General features: G+C 46.7%; 1 protein-coding gene across 4 annotated transcripts in view; it reads left to right on the top strand.

Moving 5' to 3' along the window:
* The window catches only part of LOC115384598 (signal transducing adapter molecule 1-like), a 29,196-nt gene extending 13,954 nt beyond the window's left edge, over window positions 1-15,242 (top strand). The window contains exons 9-16 of one of the 4 annotated variants that reach the window (XR_003930905.1): window positions 7,797-7,885; window positions 9,563-9,650; window positions 9,725-9,779; window positions 10,327-10,480; window positions 10,599-10,643; window positions 11,310-11,440; window positions 11,589-13,067; window positions 13,545-15,242. Coding sequence is in view for 2 of the 4 variants with exons in the window: in XM_030086851.1 (XP_029942711.1) it covers window positions 7,797-7,885; window positions 9,563-9,650; window positions 9,725-9,779; window positions 10,327-10,480; window positions 10,599-10,643; window positions 11,310-11,440; window positions 11,589-11,838 (812 nt within the window). In the remaining 2 variants the exon portion in view is untranslated. Of the gene's footprint in view, window positions 1-7,796; window positions 7,886-9,562; window positions 9,651-9,724; window positions 9,780-10,326; window positions 10,481-10,598; window positions 10,644-11,309; window positions 11,441-11,588; window positions 13,145-13,201; window positions 13,256-13,544 lie in introns of those variants that run through there. The other 3 variants (XR_003930906.1, XM_030086851.1, XM_030086852.1) reach the window with 3 other exon arrangements.
* Window positions 15,243-27,049: the final 11,807 nt, after the last annotated feature.

The raw sequence follows: 27,049 nt of genomic DNA, 5'->3' as shown, positions 1-27,049 counted from the left end.
CACTAAATAGATAGAATATTGAATTGAAGCAGCGAGCGGCGTCAAAAGGCCCTCGCCGGCTACTTACCTGACCCGCCCCGTTTTATTCTGGCGAGCATACATCCAATATTTACAAATATTGCCATTTGGAATTCGGTTTACAATGTCCAGTCAGACTTTATGTGTATTATGATTTGGATAACTTTTAATCAAATCAAACCAAATCAATCTTTATTTGTAGAGCACTTTTTCATATTTATAAAACAATGTAAAGTGCTGAACAGTAAAAACAGTCATAAAAACAAAAGAATAAAAACCGCACCATCGATCAGTATACGCCGCGCACACACGCACACAAACACGCACTCCGGATTATTTGCACACAGCAGAGGAGACATGGCATGGCACTAAGCATCATGGGAAAACACTACCAGTGGGGCCGTTCACACCAGGAGAAGGCGAAGGTCATTAATACTGGGGCCCCAGCGCTCGACCCCCGACCCCGTCAGACCTAGGGGAACCCGCACACCGAAGTGTGGAGCCCCCCGGGCCAGCCAGGACCAGAGGACTCGAGCGCAGTGACCCCAGCACTGGACCAGGACCAACTCCCAGTGTGAAGGACCCCCCTCAGGAAACACGGGAGTTAAAACAGCTGAAGACATAAAAAGACATGATACAAAGTTAATAGTAAGATAACATTATAAAGTAAAGTAAAATGAATTAGAAGTACATAATAAAATACAACGAATAAATAGGATAAATAGATTAAAGCGACACTAAGGAACTTTTCAACCTTAATAAAACATTTTAATATCTTTTGTGATGATACATCGACTTACAACTAGTTGAATGACCCCTCTGTCACGGGCTGAGGGCGTCAGTGTTGCTTTGACTTGGACTGAGCAGCTGTGACGAGGGTGGTAGGAACCCTGCACACTAAAAAACTCCAAATGTGCGGACTGCTTTACGGCATGTGTCACATCATGAGATAACATTGTTTACCCACCATTAGATTCATTACTTCGTCGCTATCAATCCTTCACACAGCCACTGGAAACAAATGTAGGCGAGTTCAGTCCGACAGCACGCCACCGGGAGCAGCATTTTACTACGCCACGTGCTAGGCCTCATGGGAACTGTAGTATTCGGTCAGGCAAAACACTACCGCTTTTGTCCACTGGCGCCGCCAAAATCAACCAAAACTGAAAGTTCCTTAGTGTTGCTTTAAAATAAAAATGATAATAAAAAAATAAAAATGATGGAGATAAGAACTATAAAAGGTTCGTTAAAAGCCAGATTAAAAAGGTGTGTCTTTAACCTCCCTTTAAAAATATCATCAGCCTCTGCAGTCCTGAGGTTCTCCGGCAGGCTGTTCCACAGGCGGGGCCGTAGTGGCTGAAGGCCGCCTCGCCATGCGTCTTGGTTCACACAATAAGCCGCTGCCAGAGGACCTGAGGGCCCGCGAGGGTCGATACGGTAAAAACCGTATCAGCCGGCAAAAACCGTTAATTGTCTACTTGTATAGATGGTGTACATCAAATTTCAGCTCATTGGCAGAGGTGCATGATCAAAACAAACATTTTGTATGACGTCATGGAAAATGGTCAAAATGGGAGATTTTTCACTTGGGCCCATTAGAATAACACGGGAAACTTCAGCCATCGCCACGGCAACACCGTTAAAATTGCAACATGGTGACCATTTGCTTTTTTGATGGGGACCACATGAAGGAGTCCTCACACAAATTTCCTTCTTTCCTTCTTTCTGACAAACTAATAATTTTACTCCCCATACAGATTTTCTTTTTATTCTGTAGGGGGCGCTGTAATGCTGATTGTCAAAATGTCACTGTCAATGTGTCCAGATAGGAAGGGTCAATAAGTGCTTAAAATTTGCTTGAGATTGGATTCATTATGTACGAATGGCAGCCATTTATCACACTCAAAAAATGGCAAAATTTGACATCAACTTTGCGGCGTTGCTACACGGAAACCGTGAACTGAAGATTTGTGAATTGGATAACTTTTAATTGCCTACTTGTGTAGATGGTGTCCACCAAATTTCAACTCATTTGGAGAAGCGCGCGATCAAAATGAACATTTTGTACGACGTCCTGGAAAACGCTGACTCAGCATTTTTGAAAATTCAATCTCAGATAGCTGCTTTCCTGCTGTTCTGAGGGTGGGGTCATAATAATATTTTTTGTTTGTCCCGACAAGGCGCATGTATATACCTAATTTTGTGGCTGTACGACAAAGTTTATTGCGGACCCCCTCCCATTGATGCAATGCATTTTGATTTTTGCAGGTGGCGCTGTAGAGCCAATTTTTAAATCCCAATATTGAAACACATTTTAAAAAAAAAATAAAAAATTCGCAGGACCTGAATTTTGTGCAAAATTTTGGTGAGTTTTCGAGCATGATCAGGGGGTCAAATTCCAGTTTAAAGGTGCATTAAGGAGTTTTTCAACTTTAAAAAATACTTATTTTCCACCATAAATATGTTACATATTTTTAATGATGTGTACAATGTGCCCTGACATATTCATTACAAGTACCTCTAACAGCGCTAAATTGTCACTTGAAAGTCGCAGTGCCGGTCCGGCTCCAGAATCTTTTGGGGGAGAATTTGAAAGGAATGACGTAATGCACTCTCCGGCTGGCCTGATGGAGTTAGGTTTCGTTTTGTCCGCCATTACTCCGCCAGATCCTTAGTGAGCAACAACTGAGCAGGATCTTCCAGAAAGTCAGAACAGACTGGCTTCTAGCACTGCAGCTCCACACAGACTCCACCAGGGAAAAGAAACTTAAATCTTACTCGAGCGCTACTAAACGAGCGAGGAAGGAGTTCCCCTCTTCCGTGCACGCGAGCCACAGGGACGAGTGTTTCACTAAGCTGCATTACGCCCAAGGCCTGCAGGGGGCGCTGTTTCGCATAAAACGTGCAAACTCCTTAATGCACCTGTAAAGAGCAGAAGAAGAAAGAAAGAATATAATATTTTTTGCAAAAACAATATGCGATTTTTTTTTCTCGCCATTATTTCACCCACATATTATATAATTTCGGAAAGGTCTCGACAAGCCTGACGTGTCTGTGAGGTGTTAGAGTATGTGAATGTCGGTGTGTGTGTGTTCTGGACATGCTGGCCCTTCTCTGTGGTCGAGCGCTCGACTAGTCATCTGTGTTGCAGAAACAATAGGCCCTTCGCCCTTGGCTGGCCAGGGGCTCGGGCCTAATTAAAGTTAAGTAAATTTTTCTACAGTATATTTGATAGGCTAACATGTACCGTATCGGCCCCAATATAAGACAACTCTGATTATAAGACGACCCCTATTTTTCAAATATCATTTTGTGAAAATAAAAATATGTTGAAGATAATAAGGTTAGTCATAAGAGTACTTTTTATTGTACAATTATTAAAACTCAAAAACTCACAACAGAGATAACATTTCACCTGATTTAAGATAAAAAAAAAAATCACTGCAGTATTAAACAAAAAAGATATTCTCTTTCTCAAAATAAGCAACAATAAGCAGCAATTAAGAACCTCAAAGGTTCAATAACTGCATTGATGATGTAAATAACTTTTTAACCATCAAATTCAAGTTCTATTCAACTTTATGAACATTAATAATTCAGCCCTCCGTGAATGTTGGGTTCAGTTTGGCCTGCAGAGAACAGTTCTTCAGAAAGAAAGCAGGAGATTTCAGCTGCTCTGAGCTTTTATTACTTTCTCCTGAAGGCTGTAAAACCAGGCGCCAACCTCCGCTCATAAATCATGAAGATAATGCAAAAAAGCTGTAATTCCAGAGAGATTCCAGCAGGGGGCGATGATGCTGGTTTCAAAAAGAGCCCGGGTCTCATTGGAACCCATTCAAAAATGCCGATTTTCAGAGTGAAAATAAACATAAAGCGCCCGGTTTCAAAACATATTTTGGTCTCTATCACTACTTTCTATAACTGTGTTGGCTTCACCAGACTCTGATTTTCACATAAATCATGTGTTGATTTTATTTCACGAGTTAAAGTTTTGCATAAATCGCCCTATCACAGCGCCTCCTCTGTCCACGTGATGCGGTCACGTGACGGGCTGGACCAATCACATTTACATCCGGTTTCAAATATTCAATGTGGAGACGTCCTGCTGGACTCGCTTGTGGTCTTCAGAATGGCGGTTGAGAACTCTATGGGTGACGTCACGAAAGGTCTGTCCATTTATTTACTGTCTATGTGTAAAACTGAAACAAACCAGACATACACAGAAGTGAACAAATACACAAGCTGTATCACAGCATACATCACTGTCTGAAAACTAAACCAGTCAGTATTTAAAATCAAAGCCGCTAGCTCAATGCTAACTATTAATGAAAACTACATTGACATGCTAACGGAATTAGCATCTGCGTTGAAACTTCAAAACAAACGGACAAACTCACAAGTATCAGTTCCACCTCCATCCTGAACATCAACTAAGTATACTCGAGTACTTACAGGCAGATATTTTCGACGCTGTTTGAAATGAAGCTCAGAAAAACCAGCAGCAGCCACACTGCTCAGTCTTCTTCTCTCACTGCTGCAGGCTGACACTCTGTCCAGCTCACTAGCTCCCCCTAACGGGGGGCGGAGCCACTGCATGAAGCAGAGGCAGGACAGCTCCCCGGGACTCTGGCTCCAGCTAGTCCTCCATTAGAGCACCACCCCGTTTTTGAGAATACCATTCCTGGAAAAAATGTCGTCTTATATTCGGGCCAATACGGTATATCAAATAGGCTTTATATCATGTTTATTTGGAAAAACCAAGCCCCCCCCCCCCCATACAGCTGTAATGGAATGGTCCTCGTTTAATACCCACAGTTTGCGATGCTTCGACTGTATGATTGGCCTTCGAATCAGGCCCCTTCCAACGAATCATCTCGTCATCGAATATCTGAAGACACCCCTCGTACAAACTCAAGTATCTCCATAGCAAATCTGCAGTCAATCTATGGGCACACACTCCCTCACCCTCCCTCATCACACGCCTCATTGATCATTTCTGATCTGTTGTTTAACAGTTGCTGCCTTTTCAAACAAATACGGCACAAAAATAAGTTTAAAAAAAGCATAATCTCTGGAATGAAATATAAGCTACCTCGTGTATTAAAACATTCAGTCCCCCCGTGGCCCGTCCCCGCTGCCCCCCCACCCCGAGGCGAGCTCGGTCGGCCGCACACTGGTGACACGCGGGCAGCGTGGAGACCGTCGCAGTCCACCGGCAGCCGCACCCGCCGACCCGGGGGTCGGGAGAAGTGTTGGGGGGCGATCGGGAAGGACAACCTGACGGAGGCCCGCTCCGCCGGAAGGCTGCCATCCCATCCCCGCAGGTCTGCACCTGCAGACGAAGGCGAGCGGGGAGGGGAGGCAGCGGGGGTTCCCCCTACGATGGACTGAGCAGCGACCCTGAGACAGGTGTCTGGTGCGCCCGCTAAACAGGCCGGGTGGAAACAAAGCGAGAGAGAGAGAGAGAGGCAAAGAGGCGTTCTGGCTGCATGCTGCGCCTCACGGGAGTCTGGACTGACGGCTGCTGTGGGCGGAAATAACCGGTGTTGCCAAACGTCTGCGGTTGGACAGCCGTGATGTTTCAAACCGCGGTGAAAGGAAAAACCGGTTAATAGCTGCGGCCCTGGTGTAGTGAACAGGACGTTTGAAACCTGTGCCTCTGTCCAGAGTACCAGAGCTCAGCCCTCCGCCGAGTCAGCGCTGCTCCGCTCCCCCGTCTCCAGGAGGACGTCATGTCCCTCCCCCTGTCTCTGACAGCGAGCTCCCCCTACTAGCTTGAAGCCACGTCCCCACGTCCCCACCTCTGGTCCCCCAGCTCACCACAGCTTCAGGAGGACTGTCCCTCTGGGTCCAGACTGAAGGCTGTGGGAGGACTGTCCCCCAGGGAGGACTGTCCCCCAGGGAGGACTGTCCCCCTGGGAGGACTGTCCCCCTGGGAGGACTGTCCCTCAGGGTCCAGACTGAAGGCTGTGGCAGTGCAGTGTCCGCTGGCCGGACTGCGGCTGTTCAGCCCTGCTGGTGGCAGGCTGTGACCACAGCCGCTGGTCCACTGGTCAGGCTGTCTCCTCTCTGGTCAGGCTGTCTCCTCTCTGGTCAGGCTGTCTCCTCTCTGGTCAGGCTGTCTCCTCTCTGGTCAGGCTGTCTCCTCTCTGGTCAGGCTGTCTCCTCTCTGGTCAGGCTGTCTCCTCTCTGGTCAGGCTGTCTCCTCTCTGGTCAGGCTGTCCCCTCTCTGGTCAGGCTGTCCCCTCTCTGGTCAGACTGTCTCCTCTCTGGTCAGGCTGTCTCCTCTCTGGTCAGGCTGTCCCCTCTCTGGTCAGGCTGTCTCCTCTCTGGTCAGGCTGTCTCCTCTCTGGTCAGGCTGTCTCCTCTCTGGTCAGGCTGTCTCCTCTCTGGTCAGGCTGTCTCCTCTCTGGTCAGACTGTCTCCTCTCTGGTCAGGCTGTCCCCTCTCTGGTCAGGCTGTCCCCTCTCTGGTCAGGCTGTCCCCTCTCTGGTCAGACTGTCTCCTCTCTGGTCAGGCTGTCTCCTCTCTGGTCAGACTGTCTCCTCTCTGGTCAGGCTGTCCCCTCTCTGGTCAGGCTGTCCCCTCTCTGGTCAGACTGTCTCCTCTCTGGTCAGGCTGTCTCCTCTCTGGTCAGGCTGTCTCCTCTCTGGTCAGGCTGTCCCCTCTCTGGTCAGACTGTCTCCTCTCTGGTCAGGCTGTCTCCTCTCTGGTCAGGCTGTCTCCTCTCTGGTCAGGCTGTCCCCTCTCTGGTCAGGCTGTCCCCTCTCTGGTCAGGCTGTCCCCTCTCTGGTCAGGCTGTCTCCTCTCTGGTCAGGCTGTCCCCTCTCTGGTCAGGCTGTCCCCTCTCTGGTCAGGCTGTCCCCTCTCTGGTCAGGCTGTCTCCTCTCTGGTCAGGCTGTCCCCTCTCTGGTCAGGCTGTCCCCTCTCTGGTCAGGCTGTCTCCTCTCTGGTCAGGCTGTCCCCTCTCTGGTCAGGCTGTCCCCCCGCCAGCGGGGGCTTCTCTCTGGACCCTCCAGCCTGTGGATCTCCAGACAGAGCCGCGACTCTACGCTCTCAGCTGAATTAGTGGGCGGAGCCTCCATCGCAGTGGGCGGAGCAGGAGACCGTGGCGCCCAGCGGCACTCTGACGTAACCAGTCCAGTCTTTTTCATTCTGCATGCTCTGGTCGGGTTTTCATTGTCAGCGTGTAAATAAATGAGTTCATGCAGCATTGCTGTATTCGTTCATGTTCTACAGGCTTCTTCCAGTCACTCTTGCTGGCTCATGTGTAAACCTGCTCTGAAACACCTGTCTCGTCGTTGGCGCTGTACAAATGAAATTGAAATTGATTCCATTTTTCAACAGGTTGTAATTTTAATGAATCCCCTCACCCTGATCGTGTCAGAACAATTGGCTGACATGAAGGAACTGTTCGGCCTTCATGTGCCTACTGATTGGATGTGATGCACCGTGTTATGTGTGACTGACGCTGACCCCCTGACCCCCGCTGCCGCTCTGCTGCCTCAAACCCTCTGTGGTACCAAAGTGCTGGAGAGTGTCCAGCTGCCGGAGGTGTGTGTGGAGTGGACTGTAAGCATGGTGTGGGTGTATGGTTTGCATTTGGAGGTTGAATTAGGCTTTCTGGATTTTAAGAAGGACTTATGTGGATACCCAGCACCGCCAGGTAGCTAACGCTTTGTTCCTGTCCCCAGACCGGTGGTGTGTGTGTCCTGGTGCATTTGATGGACCGTTTGGCCTTGGATTGATTACTTAGGCTGCTCCCTCTGTTTTTTCAGTGAAGACAGAGAAGAAGACGGTCCAGTTCAGTGAGGACATTCAGGTGGAGACCATCGAGCCCGAGCAGGAGCCGGTGTATATCGACGAGGTACTGCGCCAGAACACACAGATGTGTGTGAGCAGCACAGCGTGGTTAACATGGCGAAGGTCACGGTGTTGTGAGATGATATGCCACAGTACCAAGCTTTCCCAGACTGTCTGAAACCTTTTCTCAAAACATTAAGCATGCTCAAGTGATGTAGTGAAACTATTGCACTATTAAGGAGAAATATTGACCTGACCCGTAATGCAATGATAAACCCGGGATATGACAATTTGTTATATTTTGTTTGGGCAACAACATTTCTACGTTTTGCGTTCAGCATCTTCTTACATTATTGACCAAGTATTACATTCAGAGTTTTCCTTAGATTGTTTTTTTTTTTTTTTTTTTTTTGTTAAAATTTGGGCTGTTGTTACATTTGAGGTCGTTGTTACAAATAGGTCTCTAACAAGCTTAAATAGATATGTGTATGATTAAATTTCTTAATCACGCTTAATTGCATAATTTTTCTGCGATTTGTGCATTATGCACAAAATACAATAATGAATTCAAAAGTACTCTGTAGTGACCCTCCTGCCCCAGCCGGGACAGGGACTTTTTCTTTTTCTTTTTCAAGAAGCATAATTTTACAATAATGAATTTACAATTAATTGAATATGATTTATAATAACTTAAAATACCAGGTCTTTACCAAGATTGCCCCCCCCCCCCCCGACACCTCCAACACACACACACATACACACACACACACACACTCGCGCGCCAACAAGAGCAGAGCAGATGAAAAACAGTTTAAGAGCGCACACTTCCTCAAACTTCATTCTATTTCCGACCCTCAGACAGGGAAGACAGGATGAATTCAGTGACGCTGAATTGCGCCTCATTAAGCCAGATTGTGTGTTGAAGGGAAATTTACTTTATCTTACGTGTTTTCAGCGCCTGAAGAAGCCCAGCGGGCCGAAACGTTGTGCCGGCGAAAGACACAATTTAAGTTTCACTTTCATTTTTGTCATATTTCTGCTACTTATGTCAGTTTGTGCCTTACACCAGCCTTTTCCTCCTGATTTCTCTGATAATTCGTCCGAGTTCAATATGGCAAATAATGGGGGGGAATGGACCGTGTGTCACAGTCGAAAGCGCCACAGTCGAAAGCGCTGTTTTGACGCTCAGCTGAAGCGCAGTGTGTGTGTGTGTGTGTGTGTTTGTGTGTGTGTGTGTGTGTGTGTGTGTGTGTGTGTGTGTGGGGGGGGGGGGTTAACGCCTGATGAAAGTATTTGTCGGCTTTAAGGAAGCGTTGACGCACAGCCTGCCCCCACCTGGTCCTCCTGGCCAGGTGGGGGCAGGCTGGTCTTGGGGTTGTCTTGGTAGTTGTCTGTTTCCTCCTGTTTCTTCCGAGCTGGACAGGTTGTCTCTGAAGAGTGATGTACTTGAAAGTACCTTTTGTTCTTTAAGTGTTCCCTTCAGTCTAGAAAGGAGAGGAAACTCCACACAGCCTGGGCCGGCAGTAACTGTTCAGTCTTACAGTCTCTAAACTTTGATCTTGATCTCATTTCTTCAGCAGCTCAAATTTTGATCCTGTCTTTACTTTAAATGGACCATTAGTGTGAAAGTTCCATTGTTGTCCCGCTGTTTGGGAGATCCTCCACGAAGAGCTGCAGGAGTCACAAACCCGTTTCCTGCCTTTTTAATGTCCATTTGTAATATTGTTCTGAAACTTTCCAGGACAAAATGGACCAACTTCTGCAGATGATCCAAAGTGCAGATCCAACAGACAACCAGTCAGACAGTGTGGAGTTACTGCAGCTGGAGGGTGAGTCTGACGCTCGCTGAGCAGCTGAGCTCCACTGCAGTGATGTGGATGTCTTTTTCTCTTTATTCCTTCAGGTGCCTGCAATCAGATGGGACCCCTCATTGACCAGAAGCTGGAGGACATAGACAGGTCTTTGTGCCGCCGGGCGGGGTTGCTGGGCGGGGCCACCAGGCGGGGTTGCCGGGTGGGGCCGCCGGGCGGGGTCGCCGGGCGGGGCCGCCGGGCGGGGCCGCCGGGCGGGGCCGCTGGGCGGGGCCGCCGGGCGGGGCCGCTGGCTGGGGGCGCTGGCTCTCTGAGCAGCGTCTCATGGGGACGCTGGAACATCATTTGAGCAGATGAAAGCACATTGCTAGGATGTGAGGACTGCCGGCTGCAGAGCTACACACACACACACACACACACATTGTCCATTTGGGAGGCGGTGCTTCGCCCCGAGCCCTGTGAGCAGCACTGAGTGGAAACCAGGTGAACGGGGGCAGTGGGGGTTCCCCTCAGACACCGCACAGTGCCGGACGGAACTGTCCGGCTCTGGCTGTGGAGCTTTCCAGACCAGAGGGTTGTGGAGGTGTTGAGCGCCTTGCTTCAGGACTGTGGAAGGCTGAAGGGACTGGGACTGCAGGCTGTCTTCAGAGCTGTGGTGGAGTGTGTGTTGACCGGGTCCTGTCTGTGTGAGCAGGAAGCACTCCGAGCTGTCTGAGCTCAACGTGAAGGTGATGGAAGCGCTGTCCCTCTACGCCAAGCTGATGAATGAAGACCCGGTGTATGCCATGTATGCCAAGCTGCAGAACCAGCAGTACTACCTGCAGCAGCCTGCCAGCCCAGCACCACAGGTACAGTCGGCCTGCTGCAGTGTTTCACACTGTCCAGTCAGTGTTTGGTTGTCCTTCTGTGAGCGGCAGCAGAGCTCTGGTCCTGCCTGGATGTCTTCTTATCTCCTCTTGCTTCCAGCTGTCTTGTGAATCCTTTGCTGAATGCTTGGAAGCAGAGCTTCAGGTAACCCAGCTGAGCTGGCCCCGCCCCGCCCCGCCCCGCCCCGCCCACACCTGGACCCTGAGCTCCTGCAGCTCCTGCAGCTCCAGGCCGGACCTGGTCCCTGGCTGTGTGGCCAGAGGGCGTGGAAGGAAATGTGAAACTCACCAAACAGAAACTGAGGAACACCCGAATTAGAAAACCAGTTTGATGAAAGTCTTTCGGACAGCTGAGATTGCAGTGTAATGGGTTAACTCCACAAGTAAACATTGAAGTAGGATATTAAATTTACCAATCTCACACTTACTTTTTATTTATTTATTTTCTTTGTATGGTTTCTTAAAGGTAAATATCAGTGTGATAAAAAATAATCTTTGTAGAACTTTTATACTTTTGATTCAGATGAAGGCCAAAAGCTGGTCTTCAGTCAAACATTTCACCATCTTCTACGTTCCCTTCTTTAACTGTGAAATGTTCTGTTTTGAGGTAACATCAGAATCTCTCCACAGTAGAAATGGAGGAATTAAATCTTCTTTAGTTTGCTCCTGATGTCTTTCGTGGTGGTCGTCTGATGAAGCCACACAGCGACTGCCTCCTGATGATATTTAGGATCATGTCCCATGTTAGTGGTGTTGTGAGACTTGTTCCCTCCCTGTGCGTGAAGGTGTGTGTGACGGTGTTTTCCTGCAGGGTTACTCCGGGCAGCCCGAGCCCCCCTCGTACCCCATGAGTGGAGCTGCGGTCCAGACCTACACGGTTCCTGTAGAGCAGCTTCCTGCTGGTCCTGCTGGTCCTGCTGGTCCTGTTCAGCCGCCTCCCAGGTGACCTGCACTTTCACTCACTGGCTGTCTGCTTTGTTTCTGTGTTTTGTTTTGTTTTTGTGATCAGTCACAGCTTTGTTGGTGACGGTTTTCCTCGGCAGCCTCTTCCTTCTGTCTGTACTGACATCATTTCCTGACCTGTTTGCAGTGACGTCCACATGTTCATCGGCCAGCCGCCAGTCTACACAGCAGCTGCAGGCAGCATGGCCCCATCAGACATTCAGTCCTACCAGAGCCCCGCCGGGGGCCCCGCCCCCTGCCCCGCCCCCTGCCCCGCCCCCTGCCCCGCCCCTGCAGGCATGAGCCAGACGCCACACTACAGCTCACCAACGGGCGCCAGTATAGCTCCACCCTCAGAGAGCCCACAGGCCCCCTACTCAGAGAAAGCCCTGCTATAGGACACACACACACACACACACACACACACACACACACACACACACACCAGATTTAATCAAATGGTTCTGATTTGCTTCCTGTGTTTGTTTGCTATTGAACAGCAGTGGAAGAGGTGTTGCTACACTGCTACTGTCACCGTCCATCACGACCACCACCGGAAGATCAGCCTTCAGGTCGGATCATGCAGACACAGGCCTGACATAACTGATACACGTCAGTTTAAATGGGCATTACCTTTCTACTGTGTGCTCCACTTTCCTCTGACTAGACGTTGTAGAGTAAGTGAAGCGTGACTTCGTCAAACCCAGATTTGTGGTAGAATCTGCCCTCAGCTCTGAATCTACACTTGCATACAGTGAAGGTTTGCAGAACATCTCAGCAGTCCCAGACAGGGAGGCTGGTCAGCAGACCCATCATTAGTGTCAGAGCAGGAAGGAACAAATTCACATCAATAATTAAAAAAAGCTATAGTCACATTAAGCTATATTCAAATACAACTTGAAATTTAGGGTGCAGCTTGTTGAAGTTCTCTCCAGTTCCTGGTCTGGACCTGGTAGTCTGCACTTGTTCGTCTGTGATCTGTTGATGTTTTTTTTTTTTTTTATTTGAGTCTGCATGCTGTCCCCTGAACAGTCGCTGTCTGATTAATTTACCAAGCTGGGATGTAGACGTGACACAGCAGATCCTGGGTCTGCTGCAAAAAGCCAAAGCTATGGTGAGGAATTACGTTTTCCCTCACAAAACAAATTCTTCAGCCCTCTTCCTGCTCTTCAGTACAGGATAGAACATCTGCAGAATGATAGAACTTCTGAAGTTGCTTGTTAGAGAAGACTCTGCTGAGGAAGTCCAAACGGCTCTTTGCTTTCCTGCAGATTGGCTGTCCAGTCCAGTCCAGTCCAGTCCAGTCCAGTCCAGTCCAGTCCAGTCCAGTCCAGTCCAGTCCAGGCCAGGCCAGTCCAGTCCAGTTTAGTTATGTCCAATCTGTCATCATAGTTCCCCTTGATGCTGGGCTCGGTTTGTTGTCCACCACCATGTCTTCAGACTGGGTGGTGTTGAGGTGCAGGTGGTTGGTCTGAGTCGTGGATCCGGCTCCTGTTCTCCCCATACAGCCCACACCACAGTGTCATCTGGAAACTGCTGCAAAGTTCAGAATGAACAGAACTGGAAGAAGCTCTTTCCCCTGCTGCAGACCACAGGTCCAGACCTGCAGCAGACCTGCAGACCACAGGTCCAGACCTGCAGCAGACCTGCAGCAGACCTGCAGACCTGCAGACCACAGGTCCAGACCTGCAGCAGACCTGCAGACCTGCAGACCACAGGTCCAGACCTGCAGCAGACCTGCAGCAGACCTGCAGACCACAGGTCCAGACCTGCAGCAGACCTGCAGACCTACAGACCACAGGTCCAGACCTGCAGCAGACCTGCAGCAGACCTGCAGACCACAGGTCCAGACCTGCAGCAGACCTGCAGACCTGCAGACCACAGGTCCAGACCTGCAGCAGACCTGCAGCAGACCTGCAGCAGACCTGCAGCAGACCTGCAGCAGACCTGCAGACCACAGGTCCAGACCTGCAGCAGACCTGCAGACCACAGGTCCAGACCTGCAGCAGACCTGCAGACCTGCAGACCACAGGTCCAGACCTGCAGCAGACCTGCAGACCACAGGTCCAGACCTGCAGCAGACCTGCAGACCTACAGACCACAGGTCCAGACCTGCAGCAGACCTGCAGACCACAGGTCCAGACCTGCAGCAGACCTGCAGACCTGCAGCAGACCTGCAGACCACAGTGTCAGGAGCAGGCGCTGGGGAATCTTCCCGGAACATGTCCAGAGGTGTCAGACCTGTTTAAAAGCAACACTGTTCATGTGAACCACGGTGATGAGAATGCTCCGAATATTTGAGAGATGTCTGAACAGAACGAGCCTCATCAGTCCTGTAATACCAGTGTGGACCACAGGGTGGCGCAGCGAGTGACTCCTCCACTAAGCCTGTTCTGAAGCTGCATGGGGTTTGATAAAACTACTGTCCCTCTTTTCTTTTTCTGGTATTTTAAAATTGGAGCTTTGGGCCATTTCATTTGACTGTTTACTATTTGATCAAGTGTGAAATGGACACACACATGGCTTAGTATGAACACACACCTTCTTCACACACTAACAGATACATGCACAGACAGACGTGATGTCCACTGACAGTCAACTCTGTATTTTACATTAAAAAAAACTACATTTAGTGATGCTGAAGGAATGACTCTACTACTACAGTGTTTAACAAGTGGACTTTATACGTATGGAAAACCGAAGCACCTGGTTTTTTTGAGGAGCTGAAACGAACAAGACAAGAGGAACGACGCCGTCTTCCCTTCCTGAAGTGAGTGAGTTGTTGCTGTTTCCGGCAGGAGCCGTGGCAGCACACCACACTACACCAGCTCCTCAGTGTTGAACAGTGACCATTCCTCTTCTTTTGCAGTGAATTTTAATTTATGGATTGAATGCTGTTGTAATATTTTGACCAGATGAGCAGTGGAAGTTGTACATATTCTCAGACTGGAGCCGAGGATGTGGTAATTCACCAGTTTTAGTTGTATATTTAAAGTGTTTGAACCGTGAACCGTTGTCTGTTTGATACATGCTTATTGTACTGTAGTCACATGGTAATGTCTCCCCGGTCCTCCCCCTCAGAGAGCGCTCAGTCCTCTTTTTAGCAGGAAGCCTGCGAAGGCCTCATCTGAATCACCTATTCCACTTTTCTCTACAGAGAACATCCAACCTGCTTCACACGCTGCTGAAAGTCTAGAGAATTAACACTTTATTAAATAAAAAATTCACACAAATCTCACCTGTTCCATGATCGTCCCTCTCCTGCCATGTGAAAGCTGAGTGGCACACACACACACACACGCACACACGCAGAGTCAGATGAAGGAACTTTGTTCTGCACTGCCGTGAGGATTTTCCAGGTTTCCTATAAACTGGACGAACACTGGAGTGCCGGTGGAGGCGTGAGCGGTTTCTGAGGCTCCAGCATGTGGAGATCTCTGGGAGGGAACCGTTTCCTGTGGACCGACGCTGCAGTTTGAGCCTCGGCGTGTCTGGACTCATCCACTCCGTCAGCTCACAGGAGGGAAACTCCAGACGCAGCAGCAGTGTGTGGTGTCAGGATGAAGGACCTGGACGGCGGGACAGGAAGCCAGTGTATCAGCCTCTCATCGGGTCGTGTTCCCAGTGGCACTTTTAGTTCGTTTGTACAGGATGACATGCTGCCTGTTCTTAGGTTTCAGAAATAGACATGATTGCAACAGTTCTGTCTTAAACTTGTACCCTGCTGTTTGTATGTATTCTTTTAACCATACTTATGATGAATTGGTATTCACAATAAAACCACGCCAAATGTACAGAGGAATGTTTTGGTTTTTTTCTTATCAGTATATATTTGAAGATTTCCACAAATGAAAAAAATAAAAAAATAAAAGGGAGAGCAACTAAACAAAAGCACAAAAAAAAAAACCCAAAAAAAACCACAAGGACTAAAATGCAGTGAGCAGAAAGCTAATCCAAAGCTAAATGGAAGCAGAGCAGTTTTTGGATTATCAGTCAACCAGAGGCAAAATTCTGCGGAGCAAAGAGGCGAAGAGGCAGAGCAATGCAGTGAGCTTCACAGGATGAGTCCTGAATGCACACAAACGAGGCGCTGTCAGCTACAGGAAGGCCTCACTCAGGAGAACCAACCCCCATCTCTTCTTCATCCAGCAGCCGCTGGAAGCAGCTGGCTCCATCTTCACTGCTCACAGCCCTGCTCTGCACCACCTCAGCCTCTGGAGGGCGCTCCGCTCCACTCCACATGCGCTCAGGAAGGGAGACTGCCAGACAGAAGCCAAGGGGGCATCTTTATGCCGTTGCACCGATTGGACTCCACCCCACCTGAGACTAGCCACGCCCCCACACAGCGATGTCAAGCAACCAACATATCAACCATGGAACTGATCAGCTGGTCTCTCAACATCACTTCAACAAAGAGCACAGGAGCGGGGTCCTTCCTGCCCGGACGGGACCCAGCATGCTGGGTGGTGGATCCACCACCAGGGCAAGTGTGTGTGTGTGGGTGGGGGAGGTCATATGCTGGGCACTCCTGTCCGTGGGGGACATACGTCGAAGATGTTTACATCTCTGGATTTCTGATGACAGATTGTAAGCGGGGTGGGAAGAATGAGCACCTCAGCAGAAGGGCAACAGCTCACTGCATCTTGACCTTCAGTCTGAGTCCAGACCGTGGAGGCGGGGCCTCACCATCCTTCTGACTTTTGGGTTTTAAGCAGGAGATGCCAGAAAAGTTCCCACAGGGAGAACTGGCTGGCGACCGAGCGTTCATAGCGACGTCGCTTTTTGATCCTTGGATGCGGGCTCCTTCTGTCATTGTGAAGCAGAATTCACCAAGCAGTGGACTGTTCAGAAGCCTCTTTCCCACTGGCAAAAAACCTGTTTAAACCCGCTAATAATCGGCTCCTCATGCAGTGTGAAAGGGTTTAATCGGCATTTACATCCGGGTCGTTCAACCCTGCACTCGGTGCAATCTATGTGAGGGCGCGCTGAGAAAAAAAAAGAAAACTCAACAGTTTTCCAGACTCTCGTTTCCATGTCAAGTTAAGTGGTGTGAGCGCTGGGGCGCCCTCTTTTGTCACGCCATGCAGCTTGTGTGTCCTGGGCTGTCCGAGGGGGGGTGTGCAGTGGCGCAGGGCGGGAGAGGGGGTTGAGGGGCAGACTGATGCCAACACACACTGCTTCAGAATTAATTGTATTTCATAATTAATACAGACCCACAGTAACTGACTGGGTTATGTGAAAAAAAAATGTAAAAAAAAATCTACGTAAATTAATTTACGCCACGTGACTCCAGACTCGGGTTGATGTACGGGTGAGCCGTGACCGGAAGGTGATGGCGAAAGGTGATGTTTTGATCATGGATCCAAGTAAAAGACCAAAGAAGCATCAGGAGCCCAGTTTGAAAAAAGAAGAAAAGAAGAAGTGGAGAAATGGACAAAACATAAAGGTATGACTGATATGAATGACATTATAGGCAATTTATTAGCCTTTTGCTAACATGTAGCTGAGCCACAGGAGACCACTGTATGTGGTAGCCTGTTTAGTTTTGCTGAACTACCAACTATTGTAACTGAGGCATCATGTCATGCAGCTGATTTACCCAGAGGCAGCCTGGTACAGTTTGTGTTTCAAATGCAACATGAAGTGCAAATTCACACAGACATCCTGACTGTGGACTTTTCAATTCCTATACGCTGTATGCTAAGATCAATAACTAATAACATACATTGACATAGAATGTTGAAAGATACATGTGATGTGGCTTTTTAAATAATTTGCAGTGTGTCCTGCTTAGCTCATAGGATGTTGACAAATGTTAATAAAATGTGCATTATGGTCATTTTAATTGGGTCACTGATGCATGTGGGCTGTCAGTGTGATCTAACATACATATTGTGTCTTAATTGTAAATTCAGGGGCAGTTCTGAAATATTTTGGGGCTGGAGCCACTGACCGGGACGAGCACAGCAGCCGCAGGGAGCCATCTACCTCCTCAGCAGGGCTGGGAGGGTTACTTTTAAATTGTAATCCGGTACAATTACAAGTTACTTGTGAAAAAATGTAATCAGTAACTTACTCTAATTACTTCAATTAAAAAGTAACGTACCAGATTACTTTTAGTTACTTTTAGATTACTTCACCAGCAAACATAAAAAATAAAGACAGATACAAAGTGTCATCCTCACAGTGTATTGACAACTCTACACAGTAAACACTAATAAATGCTCTGAGTGTTCTGAACTCTGCTGAACTCTGTTCAGCCCCAGTTAATACCAACAACGTGACCTTTGACCTCTAAACCTACTGAGAATCTGACTTTCTTTCTTTCTGACTCAGGATCAGCTCCATCAGTCCAGACTGTGTTCCTCTAGTAGTTCTACAGTCCAGCAGCAGCAGGAGCCGCACTGACAGTGTTAACACACATTTCTACTGTATCCTCAGTCTGCTGTGTGGCTGTACTGCTGCAGGAGGAGCAGGGTGTCTTCAGGTCGGACATGCAGAGTATTTTTTCAAGAGTTCAGAGTTGATTCATTCCTCAGTGACAGAAGGAAACATGCAGTCTCCAGTAAATCCTCCATCCAGGCTGAAGAGATTACTGCCTCCATCAGATTCTTCTGAGTTCAGCCTGGTGAGGCTGGTTAGCAGGTTACTGACTGGTTAGCAGGTTACTGACTGGTTACTGACAGGTTAGCAGGTTACTGACTGGTTACTGACTGGTTAGCAGGTTACTGACTGGTTACTGACAGGTTAGCAGGTTACTGACAGGTTAGCAGGTTACTGACTGGTTACTGACTGGTTAGCAGGTTACTGACAGGTTAGCAGGTTACTGACTGGTTACTGACTGGTTAGCAGGTTACTGACAGGTTAGCAGGGTACTGACAGGTTAGCAGGTTCCTGACAGGTTAGCAGGTTCCTGACAGGTTATCAGGTTACTGACAGGTTAGCAGGTTACTGACAGGTTAGCAGGCTAATAACACTTTAGCTTCACTGTGAGTCCAGGTGTGTTTCATACTGTAGATGTGTCTTCAGGTTTGATGAGTTCCTGGATGTTGAGAGCGTTTTCTCAGCTGGAGGCAGAGTTTACAGTACAGAGAAGTTCTGGTCTCATCAATACAAAATGCCGACGTTTCCAGTCAAAGAAAGAGTTTCTCTCTGGAGCAGCCATGACTCCAGCAGCAGGTGGTAAAATTCACGGCATCGCCGGTTGTTTATTCACGGTTAAACATAGCAGCAGAGCGGGAGGCTGCTCCAAGACAGCGGTCGATGCGGCGTCCATCATTTATATATCTACGGTGTCCATTGTTTATAGATGTACGATGTGGCGGTTTGTGCCGTAAGGTGCTGTAAAGTGTCACAGTGTCTGCATACGGCGCGGATGTCTGTTGTTGCTGCTATATTCCGTCTGATTTTCAAAAGTAATCCCGCTCAGTAATCCGTGTTTTTATCAGAAGTACCTGTAACGAGATTACATATTTTTTGCGCGTACTGTAACAGATTACAGTTACAATTTTTTTGTATCCTGATTACGTAACGCCGTTACATGTAATCCCTTACTCTCCAACCCTGCTCCTCAGCCACATGGTCTTTGCAGGACTCCTCAGGTGTGTGTGTGTGTGTGTGTGTGTGTGTGTGTGTGTGTGTGTGTGTGTGTGTGTGTGTGTGTGTGTGTGTGTGTGTGTGTGCGTGCGCGCAACTTTATTCATTTCATTTCATTCATTTTATTGTTTATTACATTATTTGAAAAAAATGAAAAGGAGCAGAAAGAAGTAAGTCTGCCCCTACCAACATAAAATAATTGACAAAACAACAGTTTACATCAAGAGTTGATTATAAACATAACCATTTCACAAGAAGATATTTACAAAATCAAAATATTATAATTTCTTATTATGCAGTAGCATCATATCTTTTTAATAATTGTTCTTTTAAACATTTCTTGAAACTATAAATGGACTGAGACATTTTAATTTTACAGTCAAGATAGTTCCACAGACTGACTCCTTGGATTGTGATGCATCTTTCTTTAGGTTTGGTTCTTGACTCTGATAATGAAAAGATTTCGGTTCCTTGTAATTAATATTGACTTTCTCTCTTTTTAAATCTGTTTTGCAAGTTATCTGTTAATATTTTTTGTTGAGCTTTATACATAGTTTTAAGGAGGTTGAGTTCTATCAATTCATTAAGTTTTAAAGATTTCAATTGTTTAAATATTGGATTTGTGTGGTCCCTGTAGCCACTTCCATTTACCACACGAATGGCTCGTTTCTGTATTAGGGATGGTGATTTAATATAAGTTTTACAGGCGCTTCCCCATATTTCAACACAATAGGTCAGATATGGAACAATCAATGAGTTATACAATAGAAACAAAGCATTCTCATTAAGTGATTCTCTGGCCTTATGCAAGACAGCAATGGTTTGTGAAACCTTTGTTTTAACATGTTCTTTATGAGATTTCCATGTTTGATGTTCATCAATCAAAACACCTAGGAACTTGATTTCATTTGCCCTTTCGATTGCAGTACCCTGTACAGTCAATATTGTGTCGATGTCTTTGCTCCTGCAACTAAAAATCATATATTTTGTCTTACTAATATTTAAAGACAGTTTGTTAGCATTCAACCATCTCATAATATTCTGAAACTCATTCTCTACAATGTGTAATACTTCATTTACATTTTCACCAGAGTAAAATAAAGTGGTGTCCTCCGCAAACAAGATACATTTTAGTAAATTGGAAACAGTTATGATATTGGTCCGATAAGGTTCATTAGGCCTTTTTTTGTATTCATGGTTTGGATTCATATACACAGGCCAGAGGTTATTTTGCCTACCTTATTTTGCCGTGACAACATCACGAGACACTTCTGAGGAAGGCTGCAGCTTGGCAGCCCAAACATGTCAAGGTAGGCAAAATAACCTCTGGCCTGTGTATACGAATCCAAACCATGAGTTATGATATTGTTCACATAGAGCAGAAAAAGTATTGCTCCAAGAACCGATCCTTGAGGAATTCCACAAGTTACATTACTATATTTAGATTTCATGTTGTTAATTTATATACTGTATTTTACTTATTGATCTTGTTTATCCTTTTTTTTTATATTTAAGATTATATTTAATAAAATAATCCAAAAATAATAATTATAATATAATATAATAATATATTGCTATAGATTGTTGTTTTGGTGGCGGGTTTGGCAGTACATTTTTGTTGGGGGGGGGGGGGGGTTTGGACGGTTCTCGCCCAGGGCGCAATTGTAGCCAGAACCGCCTCTGCCTGCAATTGACCCGGATTTTTAATGCGTCGCTGCTACCTTTCAGTAGGAGGGACACATCCGGGAACTTACATGATGATGTCGACGCAGCGCGGCTACGTTAGCGCGCTAGTTGTTGTTTCTGGACACAGCGTGAGATTTCCTTCAACATGACCCAGCATTGGCAAGATAGCGAGACCAGAGAGCTTCCCCTGATCCGTGGGGAAGAGGAGATTCGTCTACAGGTAACGGGGACGTGTTCCGCTGCATTGTTTACTTTTGTTGTGCTCCGTCGCGCTGATGATGTCATCAACGTAGGACACCATCAGTGCGGGAAAACGGCAGCAGGCGGTGAGACCCGGGTCTGCAGGCAGTGGGAAAGGCGTCTTTTAGCCGATGGTTAGTGGGTTGAAAACACGGTTCGACCCACTAGTTGCAGTGGGAGAGGGGTGTAGCAGGGAACGTGAGCTGGTTCAGACCGTGGTGAGACAGGTTAGTTTGACCTGCTGATGATGTGTTGCTGCAGTAGTAATCCTGCTCTGCAGGGCAGTGAAAAATTGTTTTGCATCTGGCCTGCCTGTCTGGCTTCATTCAGCACACCCATTGGTCAAAAGGAGCCACAGAATCAACAAAATACTGTCGTGATTGGTTGAGAGATCTATTGCTATTGGTCGACCTCGGTTCAGGACCCCCACTCCACCCCACCCCTCCCCTCTCCTCCAGTCATGTGCAATAATTAAATAGTGTTTTATATTGTGGCGAGCGGCGGCGAGGACGAAGGAGGACTCAGTCTGCTCTTTAATTTAAACAAGCACAGGAGTTTATTGTGAACACAACTAACCTCGCACATTAAGCACCCTCCCCACACCGCATGCAGGCAGGTCCCTCCCCCACAGGTTCCCCTGAGCCACGGTGCATAAACAAATGAAAATAAAAGAACATAAAACAGTGGCAACGGCACACAACACACACCCCAACATGAACATGACAAAATGGAACGCAAACAAACCCCCAAAACACACACAAATGGCCCAAACTGCCCAAACAGTCCCGCTACCCATGAGCCTCTCGGCTCAGCCCAGTCTTGCAGGGCAGCGGCCCTCTGGCGCCCCCTAGCGACCCCCGGCGGTCGCTACAATATTTTAAAATGTACTATGTGAATTAAGTATCATAGTTAACCTACATCCTTATACTAGCGTCTTTATATGTCTCTGTCCACATCCTCCAATCAATGACACTGTATTGGGAGGGAAGCAATATTTGTAGACACGTTGGAAAACAAGCTTTATTGACTAGTAAACAGATAAAAGCAAAACATGATATGCAAGCTGTTCTCTAAAAAGTGAAAATAAATGAAAGTGAAACATAATATTAATACAAAACAGATCTTTATTATTAAGACCACCGTCTTAAAGCTCGGGTAGACGATGTTGTCCAAAAGCTCTTCTTGTCATCCTGAGTGAAATGCTCCTGCCCCCTGGGAGAAGTCAATACATTATGTGGACGGAAAAAGGTGCAGAAAAAATCTGACCACTGTAGCGGCCACAGGACAGTAAAAACTCCGACCAATCGTAAGGCGTGGACCGCTCTTAAGAAACCAATCAAATCCCTTCGCCGTTCTACCAGCCCCCTGCGCGTTCATTTCAATGGCGTGCACTGGCCCTGGTTCAGAGCGCGTTGCCAAGGCGCTCTCGGCGCTCGCGGCTCGCGTAAAAAATAGAAGGAAGCGGAGCGGCGCGCTGCGCTGCTATGCGCGTTGTGTGCGGCAGTCAGAAAGGTTCATAACATTGCGGCACTCCCGCGTCCAGTGCGTTCGCTTCCAACGGGAGCTCCTCCAATGGGGTGGGAGCTGAGCGGAGCCTTGGGGAGATGTTACATTCGAATACATGCTAGTTTTCCAAGATCGCCGACCCTAGCTTTAATAATAAAGAAGATGGGATAATAAAGAAGATGAACTTTGTTCATCAGCCTGCTTCAGAAGTGTCTTTGCTGCCGCTGAGTGGTGTTTCTGAGTCCTCATCAGTCAGGCTGTGCTCTCTGCAGACGTCTGGATGTCAAGCTGTCCACCGCATCAAATTCCCTGTATGGTCAACTGTATTTGGCCAATAAAAAATTATTGTGATTCTAATTCTTCTTCTTTTGTTTTGGCGGATCACAAGCAGCTTTAAGGTGCATAGCGCCACCTACTGTACAGGAATGTGCAGTATCACATCACGGACCTGAATCACTAAACGTGCGTGAGTTAATCGAGCGTCAAATAAATTTGTGGCGTTTTTTTTCACATATAAATATACATAAAGATATACATACACATTCATACCCGCATACATACATACATTCACACATGTGCACAATACATACATATACAAACAATTGTAAAGAAAACAACAGCCAAATAATCAAAACAACAATAATAACAGCAACAGAGCTCTGCCACCAAGAACAACCACAATATAACAACAATAATCACAACAATAACAACAACAATGATAACAACAATAAGAACAACAATAACAACAATAATAACAATAAGAACAACAATAACAACAATAATGACAACAACAATCAATCACCATCACTGCCACCACAACACTGACACCACTGCACCCTCTGCCACCCCCAGTAATAATGACGACAACTACAACAATAACAATAACATAAACGAAAACAACAATAAGTATGTTATGTGAGAGTGGTTTGCTGTGGGTCATGACTGCAGAAAGTTAATGAATGTTTGCCAGATGGGGTTGTGGGGGGTATCAGAGGAGTTTGTATTTTCTAGAGAGATGTAGTCGATGAGGAGGTTTTTCCAGTCTGTAATATGTATGGAGTTCCGTGATTTCCAGTTCATGAGGATAGTTTTCTTGGCGACAGCTAGCGCCATGAGAAGTAAACAGTTTTGTGTATAATAATAATGCATTGGTTTTATATAGCGCTTTTCAGGACACTCAAAGACACTTTACTATTATTCACTCACCCCATACTGGGTGGTGGTAAGCTACAACTGTAGCCACAGCTGTCCTGGGGCAGACTGACGGAAGCGAGGCTGCCAATCATTGGCCCCTCCCACCACCAACCATTCACTCTCACAACTTTCATACTGGGCAACGTGGGTGAAGTGTCTTGCCCAAGGACACAACGACAGTTTTACGCCTGCGGAAGCGGGGATCAAACCGCCAACCTTGCGGTTATAAGACGACCTGCTCTACCATCTGAGCTCCTGTCGCCCCGACGTATGACCAAGTTTTGATGTAGATAGGTCTCCTAATAAACAGAGGGTGGGGGAAAGTGGGATGTGGCAGCCCATGATTTGTGACAGGATGTCTGTAATGTTTCTCCAGAAGTGGTGGACAGGTGTGCAGTGCCAGGTTGCATGAATGTAGGTATCTGTGCAGTTTCCTGTGCAGTGTGAACAGTTATCGGATGATGAGAAGCCCATTTTTTGCGTTTTTTGTCCAGTCAGATGTGTTCTATGAATGATTTGTATTGGATGAGTTGTAAGTTGGCGTTTGTTGTCATGAAGAAAATGTTCTTGCAGATCTGGGGCCAGAAGTCGGCATCGGGAGCATTTGTGAGATCTGTCATTTTGCTGAAGGTATAGATGATACTGTATCGGTCTGTGAAATTAACTTGGATATTTTAGATAAGAGTTTTTTTGAAGAGGAGATATTAATGAGGGGAAAAGCTGAAGGGGAGAGGTCTAGGTTTATGTTTCTGTTTTTCATTGCTGATTGGATGGATGATGAAACCTGTAGGTATTGTAAAAACTGTTGGCTCCTGATGTCAAACTTCTGGACCAGGAGCGGGAATGGGACCAGGGTGTTATTGTTGAAGATGTGTTTGAGGTGAGTGATCCCTTTATCTGCCCAGGTGCTTAAGTGTAATGGTTGTTTATTGCTGGTGAAGTCCGGGTTGTGCCAGATGGGGGTGAAGAGTGAGGGTGCCAGAGTGGAGTCAGTGATGCTGTGGAATTTCCACCAGGCTGTCAGAGCCGATGATATTGAGGGGTGTGTTTTGATGGACTGAGTGAGAAATGGTAAATCTGCTAAATGTATTTCATCACTAACTGTCTGTTCTATGTCTAACCAAGTGTTGTCTGACTGAGTGGGGTGGGTCCATTTGTAGATATACTGAAGTTGATTTGCTAGTGAATAGTGGTGAAAATTTGGAGCATTGAGTCCGCCTAATGTTTTTGTTTTCTGAAGTGTGGTCAGTTTTATTCTTGGGGGTTTATTTTTCCAGTAGAATTTATTGATGGAAGAATCAAGAGAGTTAAACCAGATGAGAGGTGGGTGAGTGGGGATCATTGACAGGAGATAGTTAATTTTGGGGAGGATTGTCATCTTTATTGTTGCTATTCTGCCTAATAGTGGTATGTTCATCCATCGTTGGAGATCATCGTTTATTGTTTTCAGTAATGGAGTGAAATTTAAAGTAATCAACTCTGACAGCCTGGGAGAAATGTGGATTCCTAAGTAAGTGATGTGACTTGTGCAGAAGGGGATGGGTGTGGTGAGGGCTGCCACATCCAGACTGCTGGTGTTTAATGGTCGTATGGATGATTTGTTCCAATTTATGGAGTAGTCAGAGAGAGAGGAAAAAGAGTTGATAACTTTTATTACTTCTGATAGTGACGATTGTGGGTTCTGAATGAAGAGTAAAATATCGTCTGCATAGAGGCTGATTTTATGGTGCATGTTGGGAGTTTGGATTCCAGTAATGAGGGGGTTCTGACGGCTGGCTGCTGCTAGGGGTTCAATGAAAATGGTAAACAGAGAGGGGGAGAGTGGACATCCTTGCCTGGTCCCCCTGTGAAGAGTGAATTTTTGTGAAGTTTGTCCGTTAGTAATAACTGTGGCTGTAGGTGAAGTGTAGAGTGTTCTGACCCAGTTCATAAATGATTCCCCAAAGCCAAATCTGTTGAGGGTATGAATGAGAAATGACCAGTTTACTCTATCGAAGGCTTTTTCTGCATCTAAAGTGGTGACGATGGTTGGATGATTGTGTGTGGCCGAGTGGTGCATGATATTGAACAGTCTGCGTGTGTTATTGGCTGAATGTCTTCCTTTAATGAATCCTGTTTGGTCTGGATGAATTATGGATGGGATTATTTTTTCTAATCTGCGGGAGAGTGCTTTAATGTAGTAAGTAAGTAAGTAAAGTTTATTTATATAGCACCTTTCACAGACACAAAGCCACAAGGTGCTTCACAGCATACATAAATAAGACAACAATTAAATACACATACATAAATAAGCAGCACTAAAAATGTGATCAAAAACAGGCCCGAAAAACTAAGCAAATGCTTGAGAGAATAAAAAAGTTTTAAGTTGTGACTTAAAAGTGTCAACAGTCACAACTGATCGAAGAGAGAGCGGGAGATCGTTCCAGAGCCTGGGAGCAACGGCCTGGAATGATCGGGCTCCTCTGGTCTTAAAGCGGGTACGCGGCACCTTTAAGAGATTCTGGTCCGCAGACCTTAAAGCCCTCACAGGGAAGTAAGGCTGGAGCAGGTCGAGAATATAAGAAGGAGCTTGGTCGTGCAAGGCCCGAAAGGTTAAAACCAAAATCTTAAAGTTAACTCTATAAGAGACTGGCAGCCAATGAAGCTCCTTCAGAATGGGAGACATGCGGGTCCATCTGTTTGTGCGGGTCAGGATTCTTGCTGCAGAGTTTTGCACAAGTTGCAGCCTCGAAAGTGATGATCTTTATGTCAACATTGAGGAGTGAAATGGGACAGTAACTTGAAGGCAGGGTGGGATCCTGATTTGGTTTGAGGAGGAGTGAGATGGAGGCTGTGTTCATGTTTGGAGGAAATCTAGAGTTCTGCTGTATTTCAGATAACATGTTCTGGAAAAGTGGGGCCAAGATGGACCAGAAGTGTTTGTAGAAGTCAGCAGGGAAGCCATCAGGTCCAGCAGCTTTATTGTTGGGCATTTTATTGAGAGCCGAGAGTATTTCTTCATTTGTTAGGGGGGAGTCTAGTGTATTTTTTTGTTCAGGGGAAAGGTGGGGTAAGTTAACGCTGGTGAGAAATGATGTTAAGTCCTCATCCTTTGGGTTGCTGTCTGAGGAGTAAAGGTTTGCATAAAATTCTTTGAGTAATCGATTGATTTCATCTGGTGAGGTAGTTGGCCTCCCTGCTGAGTTCTTGATGGTGGGGATGGTGGATTTTTCCTTATTTCTTTCGATTTGATTTGCGAGGTATTTTCCGGATTTGTTATTGTAGTGGAAGTTTTCTTGCCGGAGTCTGTTGATTAAAAAGCTGATTTTCTTATTCAATATTTGGTTAATTTCTAATTTATACTGTCTTAATTTCCTCTCATTTTCTTCTGTTGGGTTAGTTGCATTG

Source organism: Salarias fasciatus, unplaced genomic scaffold, assembly GCF_902148845.1.
Source record: "Salarias fasciatus unplaced genomic scaffold, fSalaFa1.1, whole genome shotgun sequence".
NCBI lineage: Eukaryota > Metazoa > Chordata > Actinopteri > Blenniiformes > Blenniidae > Salarias > Salarias fasciatus.
The sequence above is the reverse complement of the archived record's forward strand: the minus strand, read 5'-3'. Positions and strand labels throughout refer to the sequence as shown.